Raw genomic sequence first — 20,435 nt, 5'->3', positions numbered from 1 at the left:
CAGCAACATCCTTTTCAAATAAATGCCTGGAAATGCATGTAGTAGGGACATATTTCCAGGCTGTAGAGGAGGAAAGCTGAAAGTCACAGAGGACAGTCAGAGCAACAATAAAAATCCATGTAGACATACCTGTGTGTTCGTTTATATGCTCATATGCTGTTTCTGTGAGTTTAGGGAAACTAGTGTGAATAATCTCGGTCAACAGATTTTCCATAACTTTGAGCTAATAGCCTGGAAATTAGAGCAAACATTAGGCTTTTTTTTTTTTTTTTTTTTTTTTTCTCTAGAAATATCAGCACTTCCTGCATCAAGAGAAGTCTAATGGATTAGAGTAACAATCTCAGTGCTCTTTAAAGAAAAATACACTTCAAAGTGGAAAAGGATGGGCTGCAGAAAACTTTGAGATTAGATTCATTTTTCCTTATATTTAGAATATCATAGAATATCCTGAGTTGGAAAGGACCCAGAAGGCTCGTCGAGTCCAAAATTTCTCATGTGAAGTGGATAATCCATTTGTTCGCTAGAAACTGAATGCCTGGAAAATTAATTTTAAGTTACGTGTTCATATCGAGGTATTTATGAATTCCACCAATTTCCCGTCATTTCAGTAAATTTGTAAGAAATGATATCAAAGTAATGAAAAATTCTAAAAATTTATAAACAGTTTCTGAGATGTGTAACATCTAGTCTCCTGGTGACTGTTCTTGCAAAACTTCTAACCACATATGACCTATCTCTGCTGGGTATATAGAAAAAATAAACACTGGCAGTTGAGCTCCATCTGTTGCATATGGCCACTTCTGGCTTTGCACAATCATGAAGGAAAGTTATTTTTAACAGCAATGTTTAGTCATTTGAAGAAAATAATTCTCTTGTCTGTGCAGAGGGCCTGTATCATAAAGCCATATGTCAATACAGATACACATAGATTTCACTGAGGAAACTGATAAGTTACATAGGAAAAGAGAGAGGAAGGATTTTCTTTTACATAAAAAAGAAGCTTGTAACATTGAAATAAGCCAAAGGGAGCTTAACTAAACCCTCCACTGGGCTGTGAAATGCAGCCCTACAGGCAGAATTAACTCAGAAGCCTTGATCCAAAGAGGAAGGTACTGACAGATACTGCCATCCTCCTTGTCATTTTGAAATACTCTTTGTTCCTTAGCCTTATTCTTCCGAGACGAAGACCAACCATTACCTGTCCATCATCATGGATCCGGACGAAGTGCCCTTGGATGAGCAATGTGAACGTCTGCCTTATGATGCCAGCAAGTGGGAGATTGCACGGGAAAGGCTGAAACTAGGTAATGTTGACATGATTCACGTTCTGTATGTGGCTTCTGAGTGAGGTGTTGGTGTACCTATAGGCGTGAAGGAGCTGGGTGTATTTTGGACATGGGACACCATGTCCAGCAAGGTTTCATGCAAGTGTCCTGTTCCCTGACTGAATCAGAACATTTAGGACTTGCCAACTGTGACTAACTTTCCATACCTTTGACATTTACTGGAAATTTCTTCCCTTGTAACCTGGTATATGCTCATCTGAGAAAAAAAAATAAAAATGCAGAAATGGGTCATTATAGTCTGCCCCTCCCAGTTTCCTCCTTTCCTCCTCCCTCCAGCCCACTCTCTCTGTTTTCCCTCTGTGCTGCAGATTTATAGACATTCTTGTCAGTGCACCATAAAGTGCAAGAATGTGACATACGAGTCCCTGCATAAATAAATATCCATGGAAACTCTGAACCTGCAGGCTAGCTCGCCTATGGATGCCCCACTGAAAGGCATGGGCTTGGGAGCATTCCTGGCTTGCTTAGCCCAGCCTGGGCCTGACGAGGAAAGCAGGAGGGTAGGGATCAGGTTTTCGAGCTAAGGAGTTCTTCCAGAAACCACACAAACTTCAGCAAAAGGGTCAACATTTAAAAAATCAGTGATAAACACAGGCTGTTGCTATAGTGCTGTTTGTTCCTTCAGACAAGCATCAGACTGGTCCTACAGCTGGGGATAGAAAATCCCTGCACTTCAGCTAGGAGCCACAACAGATTCCTCTTGCCCTTCAGGGATCAGGGGCTATGGGTAATTAAAACATGAGTACGGTTACCATCACACTTAATTCTCCTGCTAGAAGTCACAAGGTGACCAGATGTGGATAAGCACAGCTGAAATATACCTCTAGTCATTTATAATTGTCGGACGCAATTCTGGGAATGCTGAGACATAACCTTGTCTTGGAGTGTCTTCAATCTTCAAATAGTTTTCTTACAACGATGGACCAAGAGCTCGATGTGCAGACATCGTGATCTCTGCTTTATGCGATGCTACATTTCTGTGCAAATCCCATGGAAAGAATCAAGCAGAGAAGGAATGTAAACACCGAGGAAAAGCCACATCTCACAGGGCTGGTATGTAGAGTCTGGAGGTGAGGAATGATGACCAGAGAATGAGTTAAAAGTGGAAGAACTGGTGTAAACAAACAAAGAATGCTGACAATGAATGAGAACCAGATTCGGAGAAGCTGGGTATGTGCAGTATGCTAGATTAGCTCAGTGCAAGTCCTGCTTACACGGCACTTTGAATACTCGGACTTTGAATAACCTTGGCAGTCTCCAAGCATTAGAGTCTCACAAACACTGAACATGCTTCTATGTTTTTTTTAATAGATATTTTTAACTTAGAAATGAAACCCCTTCCAGCGTCAGATATGTCTGTCTGTCTCTTTCCACCTACTTATCCTCAAATATACATATTTATTGTAACTTTTGTAAAGTAAGCCTCTACTTTTAGCCCATCTCCCTTGCTACGTGTTCCTTCAGCACACACGTACAGCTCACGGGTGTGATGCAGTGCTTACACAACAGTACTCTCCCTCCAACCATAAGAGCAACAGATGTTACAGAGAACATCGTAAGGGCACCACAGAAGGCTGGATAATTAACATTCAGTGTAGATTAGCCCAACTGAGATCAAAATGTTATCTTTTTTGTTAGATAGAAAAATGCTGGTGCTACAAGTCATTTTCAGTGTGGTTGGTGACAATGCTGTAGTCCAACATCAGTGTTGACCTATTTTGTATTTCTCACCTTGCTCTTGGGCTCAACCATCCTAATCCATGAGAGGTCACAAGCTACTGATGCTGTGGGCAGGACCCGAAGGAGTATTGCCCCATGGCTCTGGTGTGACTGGTAGGCACACCAGGGGTAAATGACTCCCTGTGCCTGCCACCTCAAACCCAGGCTGCTGGCACGGGGCAGCGTGTTGGATGTAAAACAAGGAAAAAAAAAAAAAAAAAAAGCTGCTGAAGAACCCAGTTAAAATGGGATGGAAATAGAAACATCCTGATCCAAAACCCTTTGAAGGGGCTGTTCACATCAATGAGTTCTGAATTGCCCCCAGGAAACCAAAGTCAACTGGAGAAAGCTTAAGTAGAGCATTTCATTTCCTTGGTCTGGATGAAAATGCTGCATTTCATACCTGAGAGTTACTCTGAACCTGGAAAGTGTAGTTGCTTGGGGACTGCGACAAGCTGGCTGCTTAGGTGGTTGGCCATCTTAATAGCTCTGTTTAATTGCTCTGTTTAATAATTTTTAATTACTTTAATTGTCCACATAAGGGGTTTTTCCAAGGACAAGCTGTTAGGATTAGTCCTTAACGCAATCTCTATATTAAACCAGAGTTTGAAAATTTAGAGCACTGAAAATTTAGAGCAGCCCTATTCTGCTCTCAAATTTAGCGTAGTACTAAACAATAGCAGAGCAACAAAGAGCAATACATCAAGTGTTATTACAGCTCCCCAGTAAATCACAGTCGTTGTTTGGAGAAGGAAGTGTTGTTTCCAGCGCTCATTCTCCTTTATGAAAGGTTAGCAGCTTTGTGTAGCTTTATGAGCTAACTGGTATGTTTTCCAAGTGGTGACTAAGTAGGTTATCTTGATGTGGGAAGTGAGTTAGCAGTGATGGAAACTGATTAAAGCTACGGTTTGAACAAAGGTATGGTGAGTTTTATAGAACTTCAGATCACAGCTTCACCTTGTACAAACCATGAACAGTCAACACACTAAGGATGAAGAACATCAGTGCACCCAGAAAACTGAGTCCTTTGTGTTAATATTGCTTCCCTGATAAATCTGCTGAATGAAGAAGCGATATGCAATAACTGAAAAAGACAATGACTGGAGATCTTCAAAGACACACACTGATCCACATGTATTTGAGTGTAAAACTCAAAGCCTTTCACAAACCAAGGCTGAGTCTGTGGGTGCTTTTCAGCCATGAAGATTAAGTTCTTTATGGTTTTTGTTTGCTGTTAAAAAAAAAAAATATTTCTGCAATTCTGGGGGAAAACAAAATCCATTTTTTTGTTTTGTTTTGTGGTCTCTTTTCATCCCCCACAATGTGTATTCCCCTGCTTTAGTAACATATGCTACTTGTCTTCTACTGACAGACATACTGGGAATTGCAGTTTAGAAATGATACAAATATAAAAGGTAGTATCTATTTAGTTTAGTTTAGATCTGGCAGCAGTTCTTTTTCTCTGCTTCTGGGTGTCTGGGTGTGATTCATCTCTCGCAGCTATAGACATTGAGAAGGTAGGCATTCAAGTCAGAGCCAGTCAAACAGAGCCCTTTTGAAGTGACTTTTGAAGTGATTCATCTCTTCTGGTTTAGATTTCCATCATAGAAAAAGGAAATTGTCCTGTGAAGATGGCTGTGTTATATGCACATATCTGAGAAATGAATGTGACCTCAGTGGCATATCTTGTCCTTTGGTTTTGTATGAAAAGCTGCCCTTTATTTTCTGCTCTTCTCCTCTACACTGCAAATTCAGCTGCTACACTCTTGTTAGACTCCGAGTTGCCTGAATTCTGCTGAAACTGGAGCACAAGTACAGCCTGAAATGAGTTGCTTGGATATGAAGTTCTTTACTCACTGACAGGATAGCATCTCTCTGATCAAAACTCCACCACCTACGCAGGAAGGGCAAAAGTGTCCAGTCCTGTCCATGTGAGCATGGAGTCAAAGAGGAAGTCAACCATGTCTGCTTCAAACATTAACAAGTCATGAATGAAGCTGTGGAGATCATAAGATTGGCTTAAAATGCCCACCAAAAATAAATAAATAAATAAATAAAAGTTTACTGCTCCTGAACATGAAGGAAAAGGACACTCAGCTTCTACTGCCGGAAAATATTGTTCATGCCCGCTGATTTCTTTCAAGGGCTTCTGGGTACTTCTCCTGCAGTCTGATGGCAGCATTGTGATGATACCATAGGACAAATGTCTGCTTTTGGGCACTTGGAATCATCGTACCCACCATGGAGCAACCAGCCCACCATTTGTCACTCCTGGTCCTCTCTCACTGAATCCCTCCAGGCCTCATTTTGCAAATGGGAAGGTCTCATCAATCTGCATCTCTGTGTATGTGTGAGTTTAGGCTGTGGCCCTAACTTGTCGGGGACATAATTAACAGTGTCACAGCCTTCCGTATGGTACAGTGTGCTCAGAGAATGGAGGAGCAAACCTTCCTGATGGCAGAACTAGACTGGAAAAATAGGGTCAGAAGCCAGCGTACATCCACTGAATGGTTGTGTTCATTTAGCATTATTTTCAATCACATCACCTATTCCTTTCAATGACCGTGTCTTCCAACATCTGCTTATGCTTCAAAAACAAACAAAAAAACAACTCCAAATACCTTTATGTTAGGAATATACGTGTAGTGTATATATGACTCATTGTAAGGACCTTTCTTCAATTCATTATTTATTAATTAATTAACCAACAAGATTTCTTTTTTAGCAGAATGTCTCTATAATTTATTTTCTTTACAGGAAAGTCACTTGGACACGGAGCCTTTGGAAAGGTGGTACAAGCATCTGCTTTTGGAATTAAGAAATCACCAACGTGCAGAATAGTTGCTGTGAAAATGCTGAAAGGTATCTTGCTGCAAAGCTGGGCTGGAAAAAAATGATGCACTATATCGTGTCTCGCTTTTAATATGATTCTATCTAAAGCAAGAGTATGTGATGTTATCCTACTACCACTAACTCTCTGAAGCTTCCAGAATGTGTACTCCAACTTTCAGGTGCACCAAAGTTTTCCAGAAGTGGCAGAACAATGAAATTGTTCTGAAATTACACTCACAGTAAAAAATGCAATAAATTGCCACACAATATATGAGAAAGTTTCAGATGCCCTTAGAGAATTGATAGCCTGATTTTAATTTATTTTTTGAAATTTTGGTTCCTCTATTCCATATGTCACAAAGAATGAAAAAGCCATTTTTGCCTGATCAGAATTGGGAATTAGATTTCCTCTGTATCCTATGTTGAACCACTATGCTATATTCACCCTGTAATGATCACAGTAAATGAACCTCAGCTGAAGCATGAAGCATCCACCTTGATGTGAAGAGGCTCGTATAGAAGCTCTCATAGTTTCCTTGGTCATTAGTTCCAACGATTAATCATCTCATTGTTAAAAACAGGTGCCTTGTGCCTAATTTACATCCGTCTGGCTTTAGCTTCTCGTTCTAACATTCTCCATTAGATTACCTAAAACACAGTAATTTTTCTACTTGAAGGCCCCTTCTATTAAGCTAAACAGATTGAGTAGTTTAAATCTCTGAGTTGCAGTGCAGGTGCATCCTCTCCGACCCGTCTGCAGGCTCGTTTCATGGTGTATAGGATGCTGACACACAGGCTGGGAAGTGAATTACCAGCGCTCTTCACACACCAGCGCTCTTCCCAAAGTGAAATCATCTTCCAGCTATTCCCTGTGATTTTATCACTGGAGCAGGAAGGACGAAGACCCTAATCGATTTAAGGGGGGCATTTGGGAAGTTAGCAAGCAGGATGATATTCAGTAGCAGCCTGCAGCAGCCATGGCTGAATTCCCTAACCCAGAGCCCTGGTGACATCCCTTCCTGTGCATACAGCTTTCCCTTCTTTATATAGCTAAGGATCACATCAGGTTGCTTTATTATTTTTGTTACTTTTTTTTTTTTCTTTCATTGCTCTGGGATCTTATGCTGCATTGCTTCATCCCCCTTAATCTCTGAATCCTTTTCAGTGTTGCTCTCTGCCAGCACACATCCCCTCTGTTCTGCTGGATCCCCGATGCTCTCAGATGGTTCAGCTGAGACATGGTTTGAATACAACCTTCCTAACCACGGGCTCCCAGTTTCACAGCTGCCCACTTGTCTATCAGAGTTAGCAGATCTGCACCTATTACTTCCAGCCCTTGAAGGGGTACTTCCAGACCTACAGCCTGTCCCTGCAATGCTCTACCTGAAATAGCTTCATCAGATCATTTCTTGCTGGCAGTGACCTGACAGTTATATGCCCTGTTGGTTTTGCCGTCTTGGTACTGCTCTCAACAGGCTTGTTCTGTAGTATTACATCAAATGCTTTAGCAGAGGGTGGCACCCCAAGGAGGGAATTTTCAGCTGACAGGGTTGCAAACCTGTCTCCTCGATCATGTTTAAAAAGCTAAGAAAAACCTTGTTGGCCGATGCAAAATGAACAAATATCCTGCAGTAAGCAAGTCTAGAAAAAATAATAAAATAAAATAAAATAAAATAAAATAAAATAAAATAAAATAAAACAAAACAAAACAAAACAAAACAAAACAAAACAAATCTTTGGTCATTCTGCAGCAATGGGCCAATAGCTATCTGTGTCACTGGTTTCAGAGGATGGCCTGTCACCTGGGTCATCTCCTGGCCCTGCGTGACAGCTGTTTTGCCAACACGCAGACAGATGAGCTGGCAGAGTGGTCTGTCAAATTCAACATTTCTTTATTTACATCAGTAGGCTTTTTGTGCCAGCACCACAAAGGCAGCAGGGCTGCTCCTGGAATAGATGGGAGCAGATGGCAGCTGCAGGAAACCTTCATGGTGGGATTCATGTGTGTGTGCATTCAGGGTAGAGGCTTGCATCCAAGCCAGTCACCCAAACTCCCTTTATTGTCAGTGGCAAGAAACAACATGCCATCCCATCCTAAGGCAGATCACTCCATGTGGGGACACCTGCACATGTTTTGTTCTGCTGGCTACAAAGAGAGCTTGTGGTGACTAGGTCCTCTGTAGGCACCTTCACAACAGGCACCTGAAGTTAGGAAAGACCTGTCCCATTCCTTCTGTCCTCACTAGGTTATCCAGGAACTTTGGGGGCATTCATGAGCTTTGTTTTCACAGAATTCCCATGAGGTGGAGGAAAAGTGTCACCGCCTATACAGATAAATAGTGGGTTACTGGTTAGATGACAAGTTTTGTGGGGGGGCCACCAAGAAAATCTGTTTCCAATCAGATGTTGAAACCAAGCCCTCTAAGACCTAACTCCAGGCTCTTTGCACTGGACCATTCTTAACTCTTGGTGTCACTGAAGTTTTCAGTCCTTTTGGGTCTACACAAAGGACTATTTATTTTTCTTGTTTTCTTGCCAAAATGAAATTATGCAGGAAAACAAAAACAAAACAAACAAACAAACAAACAAAAAAACAACCAAAAAAAAAAACTGCTTGTAGGGAATGAAAAGTTATGCTTGAGACTAAGTAGAAATTTTCATGTTTAGTTGTGGAATTTCTTACATTGTTATTGTTATAATTAATATTAATCTTTACCGGTAAGGGTGAGATGTAGTCCCCTAACTTCAACCATGTAGAATTTGTGTGCCTGGTCTAATTTCAGGCTTCCTGCACAATGAACAGAATCAGAGAATTATTACCAAAGGGTGGTTTATCTCTTCCCTTTACATAAATGGCTAATGTTGAGGGCTGCATCAGATCCTGGAAATATTTTGCTCTTACCACTGACTCCTTGAGAGGTTAATTAATTCAAGCTAGTACATAACTATTAGATAGCTGAAGTCAGGTCAGCTGAAACCTACTTCGGATGGAGTTAATTATAGTCTTGAAATCCCTTTTTATTTTTTCTTTCATTTTTTGGCTTAAAGTACAAAACTATTCATGTGAAAAATTTCTCTTGTTCTAAATATAACAGAGTCTACTGGGAGGAAGTTGACTGCCTGACTCTTTTTATGGGTTTTATTGCAAGTATGAGGATGCTGGGAAGGGAGGAATAGAAAAGGAACATTAGCACACGAAGTACCCCCAACAATGGAAGTGGAAAGTGACAAAAAGTGGTAAAGCTCACCAAGACCAATTCTTTGCCTTTTCACATTGATTTTATTTTGCATTTACAGAAGGGGCCACAGCAAGTGAATACAAGGCACTGATGACTGAGCTGAAAATCCTGATCCACATTGGCCATCATCTCAATATTGTGAATTTGTTGGGAGCATGCACAAAAAATGGAGGTAAAAAATCTGCACTGCATTGAAAATGGTTTTGAATTACCTCCCAGTACCAGTCAGCTAACCCTGTTGCTTTTCATCTAGAGGTCAAATTATTAACCTGAAACATTCAAACTCATCTTGTGATTAGTGAAAAAAAAAAAAAAAGAAAAAAAAAAGAAGAGAAATAAAGATTTATGTTCATTTAATGACATGATTAAACATTTTCCCTCCTTAAACTTTCTCTTGGTGTTAACACGTGAAGTGTGAATATAGAGCCATGCTGAATAAGGAGCCACTTGTTGGCTTTCATCTCACTCACTTCAAAGCTCAAGCTCAGGTTAAACGTGATCTGGGAAGGCTGGGAGCAAGGGATATCAGCTGCTGGCCCTGAATGATGAGTCACAAGGCAACTATTGTAAAATCCTTCATGATTCCTCTAAGAAAATCAAAGGGCCAGTGAGAGTAGTCATTTGTTTTAGATATGTCACCTATTTTAGCTCAATGAGCGTGTGTGGGCTGCGGGACTCCAGTCTGAACTCCGACCGACCGAAGAGGAAATGGAGGGTCCCTCAGGGCCCAGGGTCATGACCCAGCTTTCAAAACTAGGCCCGTCCTTCGTTTTCAGAAGCAGTGCTAGTTTTTGCTAGCATGGCCAGTGTCCTTCAAGCAGCTTTCATTAGGACATGTCTTTAGTCGTCCTGGGCTCAAGCTATGCTGACATGCGTAGAAGACTATTTGTCTTCTCAAAGCTTAACCCCCCATTCATTGCTTTATTCTGCTCAAAATGCGCTTTTTATTTTTTTATTTATTTTATTTTTTTCCCCAGGGCCTCTGATGGTGATTGTTGAATACTGCAAGTATGGGAATTTATCAAACTATCTGAAGAGCAAGAGGAATTTTTTCTGCGCCAGCAAGGTGAGGAGGCAGGTGCCCCAGGTAGGGTTCATCACCCCTGGCATGTCAGGGATGGAGATGTCTGCCTCTGTGCTACTCTCCTCAACCTCTGCAAAGGAGAGAATTGCTTTGGGGTGATACAATACACCTGATCTGCTTCAAATGTTTGGTGTGGGACATGTCATGCCAAGAAAGGGCTCATTGCTCCCCCTGACTGTGCAAGGAGCCTGCTGTGACTAACTTGGACAGAGTCATCTACAGCGAGAGGAAGTGAATTTTATCTGCGGTGTCCCCACGTGCCCTCGCCCCTCTGCTGACAAGCCCATTCCTTCTGAGCATGGGGTCACTTCAGAGGCTCGTGTCAGTCAGGCCGAAGGAAGTGGTTTTGCCCACTGATTTCAGCGCTGCTGGGAAAACAAATGAGATAATGCCATTTAAAGCCATGTTTCAAGACACCTTAATAGTGAGAGATCTGCCAATTATCTCATTGTGTGAGGAATGGGTCTATCCAGGGGAAAAAAAGATTAAATTCTTGTCCTCACATCCCACAGCCCTCTGAATTAAATCTACTGCCTGTTTCTCATTACAAACCTGAACCTAAACGTGCCAACTATATCCCTGCTTTTGCACGTTCAGCAAAATCCCCCAAAGGATTAAGGGATCTGAGGTGGGATTTAGGAGCCTGGATGCAGAGCTGCAGTCCTCAAAACCCCTTCTCAGCTGTGCCAAAAGCTCAGAGGCATCTCAGGACTTTTTCACAAAGGTCCTGTGAAGGCTGCGGTAGGGCATGCTCAGGAGGAACGCCCTCCAAAAGTCTATGATCCCGAGGGGGATGGAGCATGGCAAGGGAGAGGGATGGCTGTGGAAGAGCATGGCCAAACAGCTAGGCAGCTCTCCAGGTTGTAAAGAAAAGCATTTTCCATGCAGTGTTGTATGTGTTGCATTAAAATGTCCTTGAATGTTGCGTGAAAGCACTGGGTGAAAGCATTGCAGAAGAGAGATGGTCAGATCCTTCAGCAGCTGTATTCAAAGTGCCCTTGGTCCTCGCCAAGCACTGCACAGGGATGCAGAGGCAGGTGCCTTCTGTAACCTGGGATGGAAAGCTCACACTTTAATTTGGTTGGGCTGGGATGCCTGCACTGTTGGCACATCTCTCAACTCATCCCCAGAGCTCCTTGTCTGGCAAGTGGAGAAAAAACCCCTTTTCAAGATGTCCTGAGGCTGACACGAGCTTCTGCCCAGAGGGTATGTCCATCCATGGACCTTGCAAATCCTCGTCTCATCAGAGCTAGTCCACCTGGGGTTCCCCAAAATGATGTGCTGGAGCTCCCAAGCTGGAGATTCCATAATTTCTGCCCAAATAGGCAGCAGCCCCCACCTGCTGCTGTGGCGTTGGGCACCCACAGCAAGGGGAGATGCCGCAAGTGAATATCTCCTAGTGGAAATGAGAGAGAAGCACGACTCGGTTCCTCCCTCACCCCCTCCACTGCTCTGATGTTGCACTTCTCTGTTTGAAGGACTCCTCTCTGCAAGGAGAGCTGATGAAGGAAAAAAAGGATATGGAGCCAGTGGAAAGCAAAAAACAAAGGCTGGCCAGTGTGACCAGCAGCGAGAGCTTCGCAAGCTCGGGGTTTCAGGAAGATAAAAGTCTGAGTGATGTGGAGGAGGACGAGGAGGGTAGGTATTAATTCCTTCCTGTCCCTACACGGTCTGTGATATTTTTACAACATACTGTGCATCCCTGAAATTTTTTTCCTCATTTATCACCCTAATAAACATCCGTGGGAGATGCTCACAGGGTCATGTCCAGAGGGTAGAAGATTTAAAAAAAGATTATTTCCAGGGTTACTAAATCTGACAGGAAAATGTGTGATTGTTTCTTCTGACTGCTCCTTATCTTTGGGGAAAACACAGCAGTGTCCAGAGCATGGGGTATAAAGCAAACACTATTTTTGTTTGCAGTGACAGTGGGTTGACCTTCAAATGTTACTCTATGAAGACTGAAATTATGGGAGTAATAATATGAGTAAGAGAGGGGGGAAAATAACTGCCTTGTGAGCAATCTCTGTAACCAACCACATGTTCCACCCGTGCAGATGCTGACGAGCTCTACAAGTTGCCCCTCACTATGGAGGACTTGATCTCGTACAGCTTCCAGGTGGCGAGGGGCATGGAGTTCCTCTCCTCCAGAAAGGTGAGCTTTGCCATGGGGACTTTTCCCCGCAGAAGGATGGGATGCAGAGGTGAAATCATGTCTACGTTTCTGTGACACCTTCCTTGGGAGAGCTCCCAAAGGAAGAGCCGTTTTCCTCTTGGAGTTATAAATATAATGGTGTGTTTATCCAAGTCTCCCTAGTCCATAAACACGGGATCATGGTCGAAGGCACTGGGTCAAGCTCATTCATTCAGAGATGATCTTTTGTGTGTGTGGTGTTGCTTTTTTTTTTTTTTTTTTTTTTTTTTTTTTTTTCTTTACCCTCAATTTCAACACATGTAATGTAGGAAGCCCTAGAAAAATCTGCACTTTCCCTTGAAACATCAACGTGTTTAAAAATTTATGACTTTCTGGATTGCAAATTTCTTTTCTGAAAAGAACTGCCACTGTTTACTGCAATGTCATGTAAACTATAGTTGACTTCCCTAAAAAAAAATTATTAAATTGATCTCTCAAATAATAATAATTTAAAAAAGGATATGGGAGACGGTCAGGAAATTTGTGGGTAGGATTAAGGAAATGCAGCTTGATTGTGAAACTGTTTTATTATAGTGCATTCATCGTGACCTGGCAGCCAGAAACATCCTTTTATCTGAGAACAATGTAGTGAAGATCTGTGATTTTGGCCTCGCAAGAGATATTTATAAGAATCCTGATTATGTGAGAAAAGGAGATGTAAGTCAAGATGCTGTTTATTTACCCAAATGTTTATAACATCATTTCAAACTGTCCACCAGAATGTTCTGAAGATGTTCACATTTCCTGAGCTTAAAACAGCTTGAAAGCTATCACAGTTTTATGTGAAAAAGATGCGTCATATACCCAGAAAGTATGTCTGTCCTCAAGCAAAAGGCTTAGACGTTGTAACTGGTCCACAGCTCTGGTCTGTTGATCCTTTAGAAATTCTTTTGGCATTTGTCTCTTGGCTGGCTCTGCAATGTGACCCCCTTTGCTCAATAACCTGCCTTCAAGGAAACCCCTTCAAAACAAGGTTCTCCTCCTGGATGTCTCACTCAGCCACCTGCCAGCTATGCCCTCATCCACAAAAACAAAACAAAAACTCTGAAGACTTTTAACACTACATATTAGCTGTGAAACATTACTTACGTGACTTGAGTACTGCTCAGGATACAATAATAGGCTGTGCTGAGGGGTCTTCAAGTGTTGCTGGCACAGTGCCCCCAAATTTTCCCAAGAACATCTCCAAAACCATCACAAAATGATTTCTGACTGGCCATAGGGTTTTGTTCCCTCTCTCTAAAACACTGGCAAGAGACCTCTGTTCTGGCACATCTCCACATCCCTGTGAGGAGAAGGCCTGGTCACCTTGGTCACAGATTTCCAGTGCCTGGCTTTTTGTGCCACACATATTTTTTAAAAACAACCTCTTACTCGGACAATCTGTTAAGAAAGTGTCTGAATGAGCGTGGGTTTATCTTGACTGCCTGTAAGGAAATCCCACAGGCTCCTGTTTGAATAGTAATTATTTACATAACAATATATAGTTGATTCATTTATGATTAAATTCTTTCAGTCTCTGGAAATAACAGACAGGTTTGTCCGCTTCATTCCAGGCTCGACTTCCTCTCAAGTGGATGGCTCCAGAATCCATATTTGATAAAATCTACAACACCAAAAGCGACGTGTGGTCCTATGGGGTCTTGCTGTGGGAGATATTTTCCTTGGGTATGTTAAATCTGGAGCTGGGATTGGCCAAGGTGGCTGCCATTAACTCAGCCATTGACTTCAATGAGATTTTGCTGTGTCTTTAATAAGGAAACATCTAAATCAAGCACAGGTGGAGAGTAGGGGCAGAGGGGGGAATTGTCTGTATCACACCTCCGAGAAATGGAAATTTTAGTTCTTTGTTTTAGTTCTTTAGTTTTATTGACCAATGAAGCAAACCAGAAAAATGGGGCAAATTTTGAAGTGTTTTTATTGAAAGTGGGACCCTGCAATATAGCAAGGAACCTGTGAGCTTCTGTCAGTGGCTTCATGCCACCTGAGATGGGTTGAAGCATCACCTTGTGTGCAACAGTGTTCAAGATGCCCTGTGCCATGCACTTGGAGCTTCTTCCAAGGGCTTTTAATTCCGCCATGGGAGTAAAGGGGTCCCAAACCTCAAGGAGGTCTCTGCATGTCCCTGGCTGTGCTGGAGCCATCTGAGCTCTGTGGCAGCTCTGTCCCCACCTCCCCAGCCCTGCACAGCTGCCTCCCCATGAGCAAGGAACCATAAAGATGACACAGGATGACCTGGAGCATGCAACCTGACATTAACACCCAAGGAGTCTCTTTCTTTTCTTTTCTTTTCTTTTCTTTTCTTTTCTTTTCTTTTCTTTTCTTTTCTTTTCTTTTCTTTTCTTTTCTTTTCTTTCCTTTCCTTTCCTTTCCTTTCCTTTCCTTTCCTTTCCTTTCCTTTCCTTTCCTTTCCTTTCCTTTCCTTTCCTTTCCTTTCCTTTCCTTTCCTTTCCTTTCCTTTCCTTTTTTTTTCTTTTCTCTTTCCTACATTAAAAATACAGGATATAAAATGTACACTGCAAGGGAACAATGAACATCATAACAGAAGAAACCTAACTGGGTCCAACACAGAGACTGACAAAAGAGGAGAACAGCAGAGGAAACAATACCATACAATTTGCAGGACAATCAATCATTTATTAGTTTAAATACACGTTGCTGGTCAGCCTGACAACTCATGTGATTTTATGGTCAGCTTCATAGTACCTGTTATTTTTTTCTTAAAGTCCCAGCCCCTGGTGACTGACTCTCAGAGAGGGTTTTTTTGGGGGGTTTTGTTTTTTCCATTTTTCCTTTTCCTGATGCTTTCTCATCTCAAGGAAACAAACAAACAAACAAATAAACAAAAATAGCATGGTCAGGCTGTACTTTACAACTACGGAAACTTGAGAAATAATGCAGATGTGTCACGATCTGATTTTAAACCATGATTTTAGTACTCTAGTAGGTGGGTTTGAGCATTTGGGACTGCTTAGCTAACTAGCATTTGGATTGGTCCAAACCACAGAGAGATCAAACTTGGCTTTTCCTTGGGGATTCCTTTCAAGTCAAAGTCATGTTTTGTTTTTTTTTTTTCTTGTATTGAGGTCAGGTGAACCACTAGCATTTAATCCTGCTCTCCTGTGAAGAGCAGGGCTTAGAGCATCATCATCAGCATTTCCCTGCCTGTGGTCTCCATGCCCTGAACCCTGCAGGCAGATGCTGCACACCCAAGTGCTTGGGGACAACAGGGGGGAGCCTGGGGACAGTAGGAGGGATGTGAGGGTCTGAGGCCAGGTCACAGGTACCAAGCCAGGCTCCCTTTGCAGTCAGTGCTGGGAGAAGAGACCTGCTGAGAGCAGCTCACCTGTCCCTAGGTGGAGGTCCACGTGGGGAGATCACCCTGTTTTCCTCCACCAATTGCACAGGGAGCATGGTGCTGAGCATGGTGCAGGGATGGGGACAGCTGCTGGTGTGTCATATGCTAAGAGGGACGTGTCCTCGTGTGCAGAAACAATTCACCACCTGGCTCTGGCTCAGGGGATGGAAGGCTGGGTGGAAGGATGAATGGGTGGGTGGGTGGGTGGGTGGATGGATGGATGGATGGATGGATGGATAATCCTCTTCTCTCCATGTTGTCCCCAGGCGCCTCTCCGTACCCCGGAGTCCAAATAGATGAAGACTTCTGCAGCAGACTAAAGGAAGGCACAAGGATGAAGGCCCCAGAGCAAGCCACTGAAGAGATGTAAGATGCCTTTCTCTACTTGTCCTGTATCCCTCCACCCTCATAATGTATGAACCTCTGCAAAAAACACTCCACAAAAACATACAGGAGAATAACCCAAGACAGCCTCATCTTCTTGCTGCCACAGGCACCTTCTTGGTCCTCCCATGGGGTCAGAGAGGGTGAGGAGCACCATGACCCTGGCAGAACCTCTCACCAGTGGGATGTGAACCTGAGCCCAGGTGCTTGGGGATCTGCAGGTAATCCTGCAAAGGCAGGGTCAGTGCCATGATGTCCACCCTGCATGACCAGGACCCGCGTGCAGCTTTGGCTGGGCTGGGCAAGGGCTGCTCCAGCTGCAGAAGAAGGAAGGAGGTTCCTTTCCAGGTTTAGCATTTACCGGCACGCGCACAGATAAGTGCTGGAGGAATGTGACATTAGGAACGTTTTCTGAACTTCGGAAGCAGCAGCAGAAGCTTCCTTGCAAACACGCTGGTGGCGAGGGCCCACCCTTTCCTGGAGCCACTGTCTGGAGGAAGGTGGCGGGGACCCGCAGCCTCCCAGCCTGCTTGGTCTGCAGTCTGCCTTAACGTCACAGCGGCGACACAGACAGCCCTGCAGGAACCCCCTGTGACCAGCCAAGTGAGATTCTGACTCTGCAGCACCCCAAAAGATGGGATTTTCCTGGCCTCAGATGTTCCCACAGGGATGATGAATTTCAGCACACCAAACTCACACCCTGTGGGGCAAATCACTCAGGAGTATGAACGTATCCATTGGATTTTACCCCTGCAGGCAAAGCACGTGTATGTCTTCAGTGCCTTTTTGGGTGCTGCCTCATGGCTCGAAATAGCAACACATGCCAAAAAATAGTTCTGGAAGAAGCAAAAGGAAGCAAGCCAGCCACATCTATCTGGGATTATTACCCATTGGCTAAGTTTATTATCCCAATGACAGTAGATAAGGTTTGTTGGGTTTTTGTTTCTTTTTTTTTTTTTTCTCTTCCACATATTTTATTGCAGGAAGGAAAGCTCAACTCAACCAATACGAGGAAGTGACACATTCATATAAGTCATCTTAGGATGCCTTAACTTAAACATTGCCCGTTAATAGGTGTTTAATACAAAGGTTTAATGCTTAATTAGGAATAAAAAAAGAAAGTATGACTAGTTGGCTAAATTATTCTTTTGATGTGGTCTTCCTGGTGTCTTGTGAGAAAAAATCCTTTGCTTTGTCCGTGGAAAGCTTGCTCTTTTAGTGATGGGGAGCACGTTTGTAAAATCATACGGGTTCAGGAGTTAACTCTGTCAATGAAAAGCCATCAGAATTTGTGCTGCCTTGGGTCAAATTGAACCCTAACCTCCCATGTGCTCATTTTGCCCTTGTCTTCACAGCTACCAAATCATGATGGACTGCTGGAGGAGCAACCCCAACGAGAGGCCGAGGTTCTCCGAGCTGGTGAAGAGGCTGGGCGACCTGCTGCAGGCAAACGTGCAACAGGTACGACTGGAAGGACTGTGAGCTGCCAGCCATCCTCTGATCTTGGGAGTAACACTGTGATTTCCTCCCTGCTTTTAGGAGGGCAAGGACTATATACCCCTCGATGCCATATTTACGACCAACAGTGGGTTTCCCCCTGCAACTGACCCTTTGTGCAATGAGAAGTTTCCTGTAACGAGCCCAAATTGCAGAAGCACTGAAAACGTCAGGTGAGATAAGCAGGATTAGGTTTGTTTGGGTTGGTTTGGTGGGTGTTGCAGCATGCTCCAGAGCCTGTTTTGCGTTTGGGTGGAAGAAAACCCCCAGGCACAGCAACTGAGCTTCCCAGCAGTGCTGCTATCAGGGCCAGCCGTTGTGGTCCTGGGCTTGGGGAGGGAGGTTGGGGTGGGCTCTGGCCAACAAGCCCCATTGACAAAAATACCTCGGTGGCTGTTAAGCAAAAACTGAAAGAAATACAGAAATAACCAGCACTTCCTGGTCATGCACTTCATGCTCTCGCCAAAGGTTGTCTTCCTCTTTTTGTTCAACAGATATATAAACACCTTCAAAATAAAACCACCCCAGCGTATAAAGACATTTGAAGAGCTTCCCATCAAGGAAACACTTGCATTCAATGTAAGTGACTCTTGGCCAAGTGATAGGCCATTGATTATTTGTTTGTTTATTTATTTTTGCGTGACAGATTTACACAAAGAGAATCAAGGAGGGGTTTTACTGCCTTGCAGCCTCTCCTGATGTGAGGTGCAAGATCAGCTGTGTTTGCAGCACTCCAGACAAGCAGTTATACACACTGCAAGGTGGGAGGTGAGAAAGGCACGGCGGTGGTCTCAAGGCTGACCTGGTGGCTGGCCAGGCCCTCCCCTTGCTTATAAGCACCTTTCTATTAACACTTGTTATCTGCACTATTGGCATGTGTTTGCTGCAATCCAAAACAAGGACAACTTGGAAAACCAGCAGGAAAACCTCCTGAATAGGAATCAAGTCTGTAAAAGTATCTGCATACAACCAGCACCTAACAGGGCTGCGTTTCTGTTTTTTCCAAGGACTACCAAGCAGACAGCGGGATGGTGCTGCCCTCAGAAGAGCTGAAACGCTTCACCTGGACAGGCAGCAAGCAGAAGCGGACGCTCTTTGGGTCTGTATTTTATGTTCCCTTCTCCTCCTCCACGTTAGAAGGCAAAGGAGGACTTGGGGTCCTTGTACTGAACTGGGCCTAACGAAAGAAGCTGAGGTGCCCCCAGGCCTTTAGAGGCTCTTGCTGAGATGTCTTCATCACAGGATGGTTGAGGTTGGAAGGGACCTCTGGAGGTCATCTGGTCCAACCCCTGCTCAAGCAGTTGAGTTTGATGTGAGACTCCTGTGCCCAGTAAGTCAGGAGTCAAGCAGCTCCTACCACCCTCCATACGCCTCAGAGAAAAGAAATAACCCTCAGCCTCTTCGATGCCCATTGTCTCTAGGGTTTATTAGGGCTCTGTTGATCACCTTCATGCCAGGCCGGGCAGGCGAGTGCCAGGGAGCCAAGACAGAGGCAGGAGGCTGCAGGAAAGCAGCCCTTGGCGAGGAGGAGGAGGCATGTGTGGCTGCAGAGGCTCTACGGTCACTCCTGTGTGTCCCCAAGGGCACCCCAACTGGAACAAGGCTCCCAGCGCTTGTTGTTGCCCTCCTTTTCCATGACTCAGCTGAGCACGGCCCATTTAACACCCATGGGCTCAGGATGCTGAAGTGGCAACTTTACAATAGATGGATGTGAGGGCCTCATTTCTCTTCCTGCCTTTAAGCACTTGAATGTATCGGCCACCTTCCTCCACCTAATTCCTGACAGCTACCCACGCAGGGAGCTAGGACTGCACTAAGAAACATGCTGCAGGATCTCTGCAAGTGGGAAATGTTTGTTTTCTTGGTGCTGGTGGTGTCTCAGCTCACAGGCCTCACGAAGCCGACAGCACCAGGGCCCGACTGAGCTCGTGGCCAGGCCGGGGGCAGCCCAGCTCCATCCCACCGCTCCTCTCAGGCTGGCATTAGGTCAAGGCCATCTTTGCTGTTCCAAGCCTGTCACCGGCCGGGCAGCACTCTATTGTCTCAGTATTGTCTCAGTGAACAATTGTGGACGGCTGAAACGTGCTGTCAAGGCGGGGAGGCCTCGCTTCGAGAAAAATTCTGGTGACTAAGAGGGTGTTGGTTACACACAGAGAGCCACACGTGTGAGAACGTGCATAGGGGCCTGCTCACATGGCCAAAATACACAGTGTGGCAGGGACATGTGCTGCTGGCAGCACTGCTGGTGCAGGGCAAGGCCAGGACAACACGAGCCCCCCCAACAAAGCACAGGAGAATGCCTCGTGCTTTGATTTTTTTTTTTTTTTGAGCTATTCTCCATACATTCCTTGGAGGAGCTGAGTATTCCCAAGCTAGGAACACACACACAGGTGTTACAAGCCTCCAGAGGTTGCAATGTTGTCCTGAAGTGGTTTAACCCACTTTTTTTCTCTCTGTAACTGCGATGTAAATGTAAGGGTGAAGGCTGCTGTCAGCCGCAGGGACAACGCAGTGACCTCCCCCTGTGAAACACGCAAAACGCCTTTTTCTTTGTGTGGCACAGAAGGCATGAAGCATGCCCCCAGCATCACCCTGGAAGGGCTTTCAGGAGATTTTTCAGCTGCATAAGGAAAAGGAATGCTTGGGTGGGGGGAAAAAAAAATGAACTCAGCAGTGGCTGCTAGAATGTAAATCCTCAGGGAAACAGAGCAGTTGGCTGAGAACACACAAGGTCAGCGGGCCTGCAAGCTAAACAAGCATTGCTGTAGTGTTACAGCCAAAA

The 20,435-nt window shown here is 44.2% G+C and overlaps 1 protein-coding gene across 1 annotated transcript in view; it reads left to right on the top strand.

Annotated features, from left to right (window-relative positions):
- FLT1 (fms related receptor tyrosine kinase 1) overlaps positions 1–20,435 on the top strand; it is a 108,239-nt gene that overhangs the window by 82,240 nt on the left and 5,564 nt on the right. The window contains exons 17-29 of the mRNA XM_082778650.1: positions 1,166–1,304; positions 5,823–5,927; positions 9,195–9,308; positions 10,114–10,202; positions 11,699–11,858; positions 12,278–12,375; positions 12,949–13,071; positions 13,971–14,082; positions 16,039–16,138; positions 17,512–17,617; positions 17,696–17,826; positions 18,148–18,232; positions 18,661–18,752. Coding sequence (XP_082634776.1) covers positions 1,166–1,304; positions 5,823–5,927; positions 9,195–9,308; positions 10,114–10,202; positions 11,699–11,858; positions 12,278–12,375; positions 12,949–13,071; positions 13,971–14,082; positions 16,039–16,138; positions 17,512–17,617; positions 17,696–17,826; positions 18,148–18,232; positions 18,661–18,752 — 1,454 coding nt within the window. The remainder of the gene's footprint in view (positions 1–1,165; positions 1,305–5,822; positions 5,928–9,194; positions 9,309–10,113; positions 10,203–11,698; positions 11,859–12,277; positions 12,376–12,948; positions 13,072–13,970; positions 14,083–16,038; positions 16,139–17,511; positions 17,618–17,695; positions 17,827–18,147; positions 18,233–18,660; positions 18,753–20,435) is intronic.

Source organism: Aythya marila, assembly GCF_965140915.1.
Source record: "Aythya marila genome assembly, chromosome: 1".
Lineage (NCBI taxonomy): Eukaryota > Metazoa > Chordata > Aves > Anseriformes > Anatidae > Aythya > Aythya marila.
The sequence above is the reverse complement of the archived record's forward strand: the minus strand, read 5'-3'. Positions and strand labels throughout refer to the sequence as shown.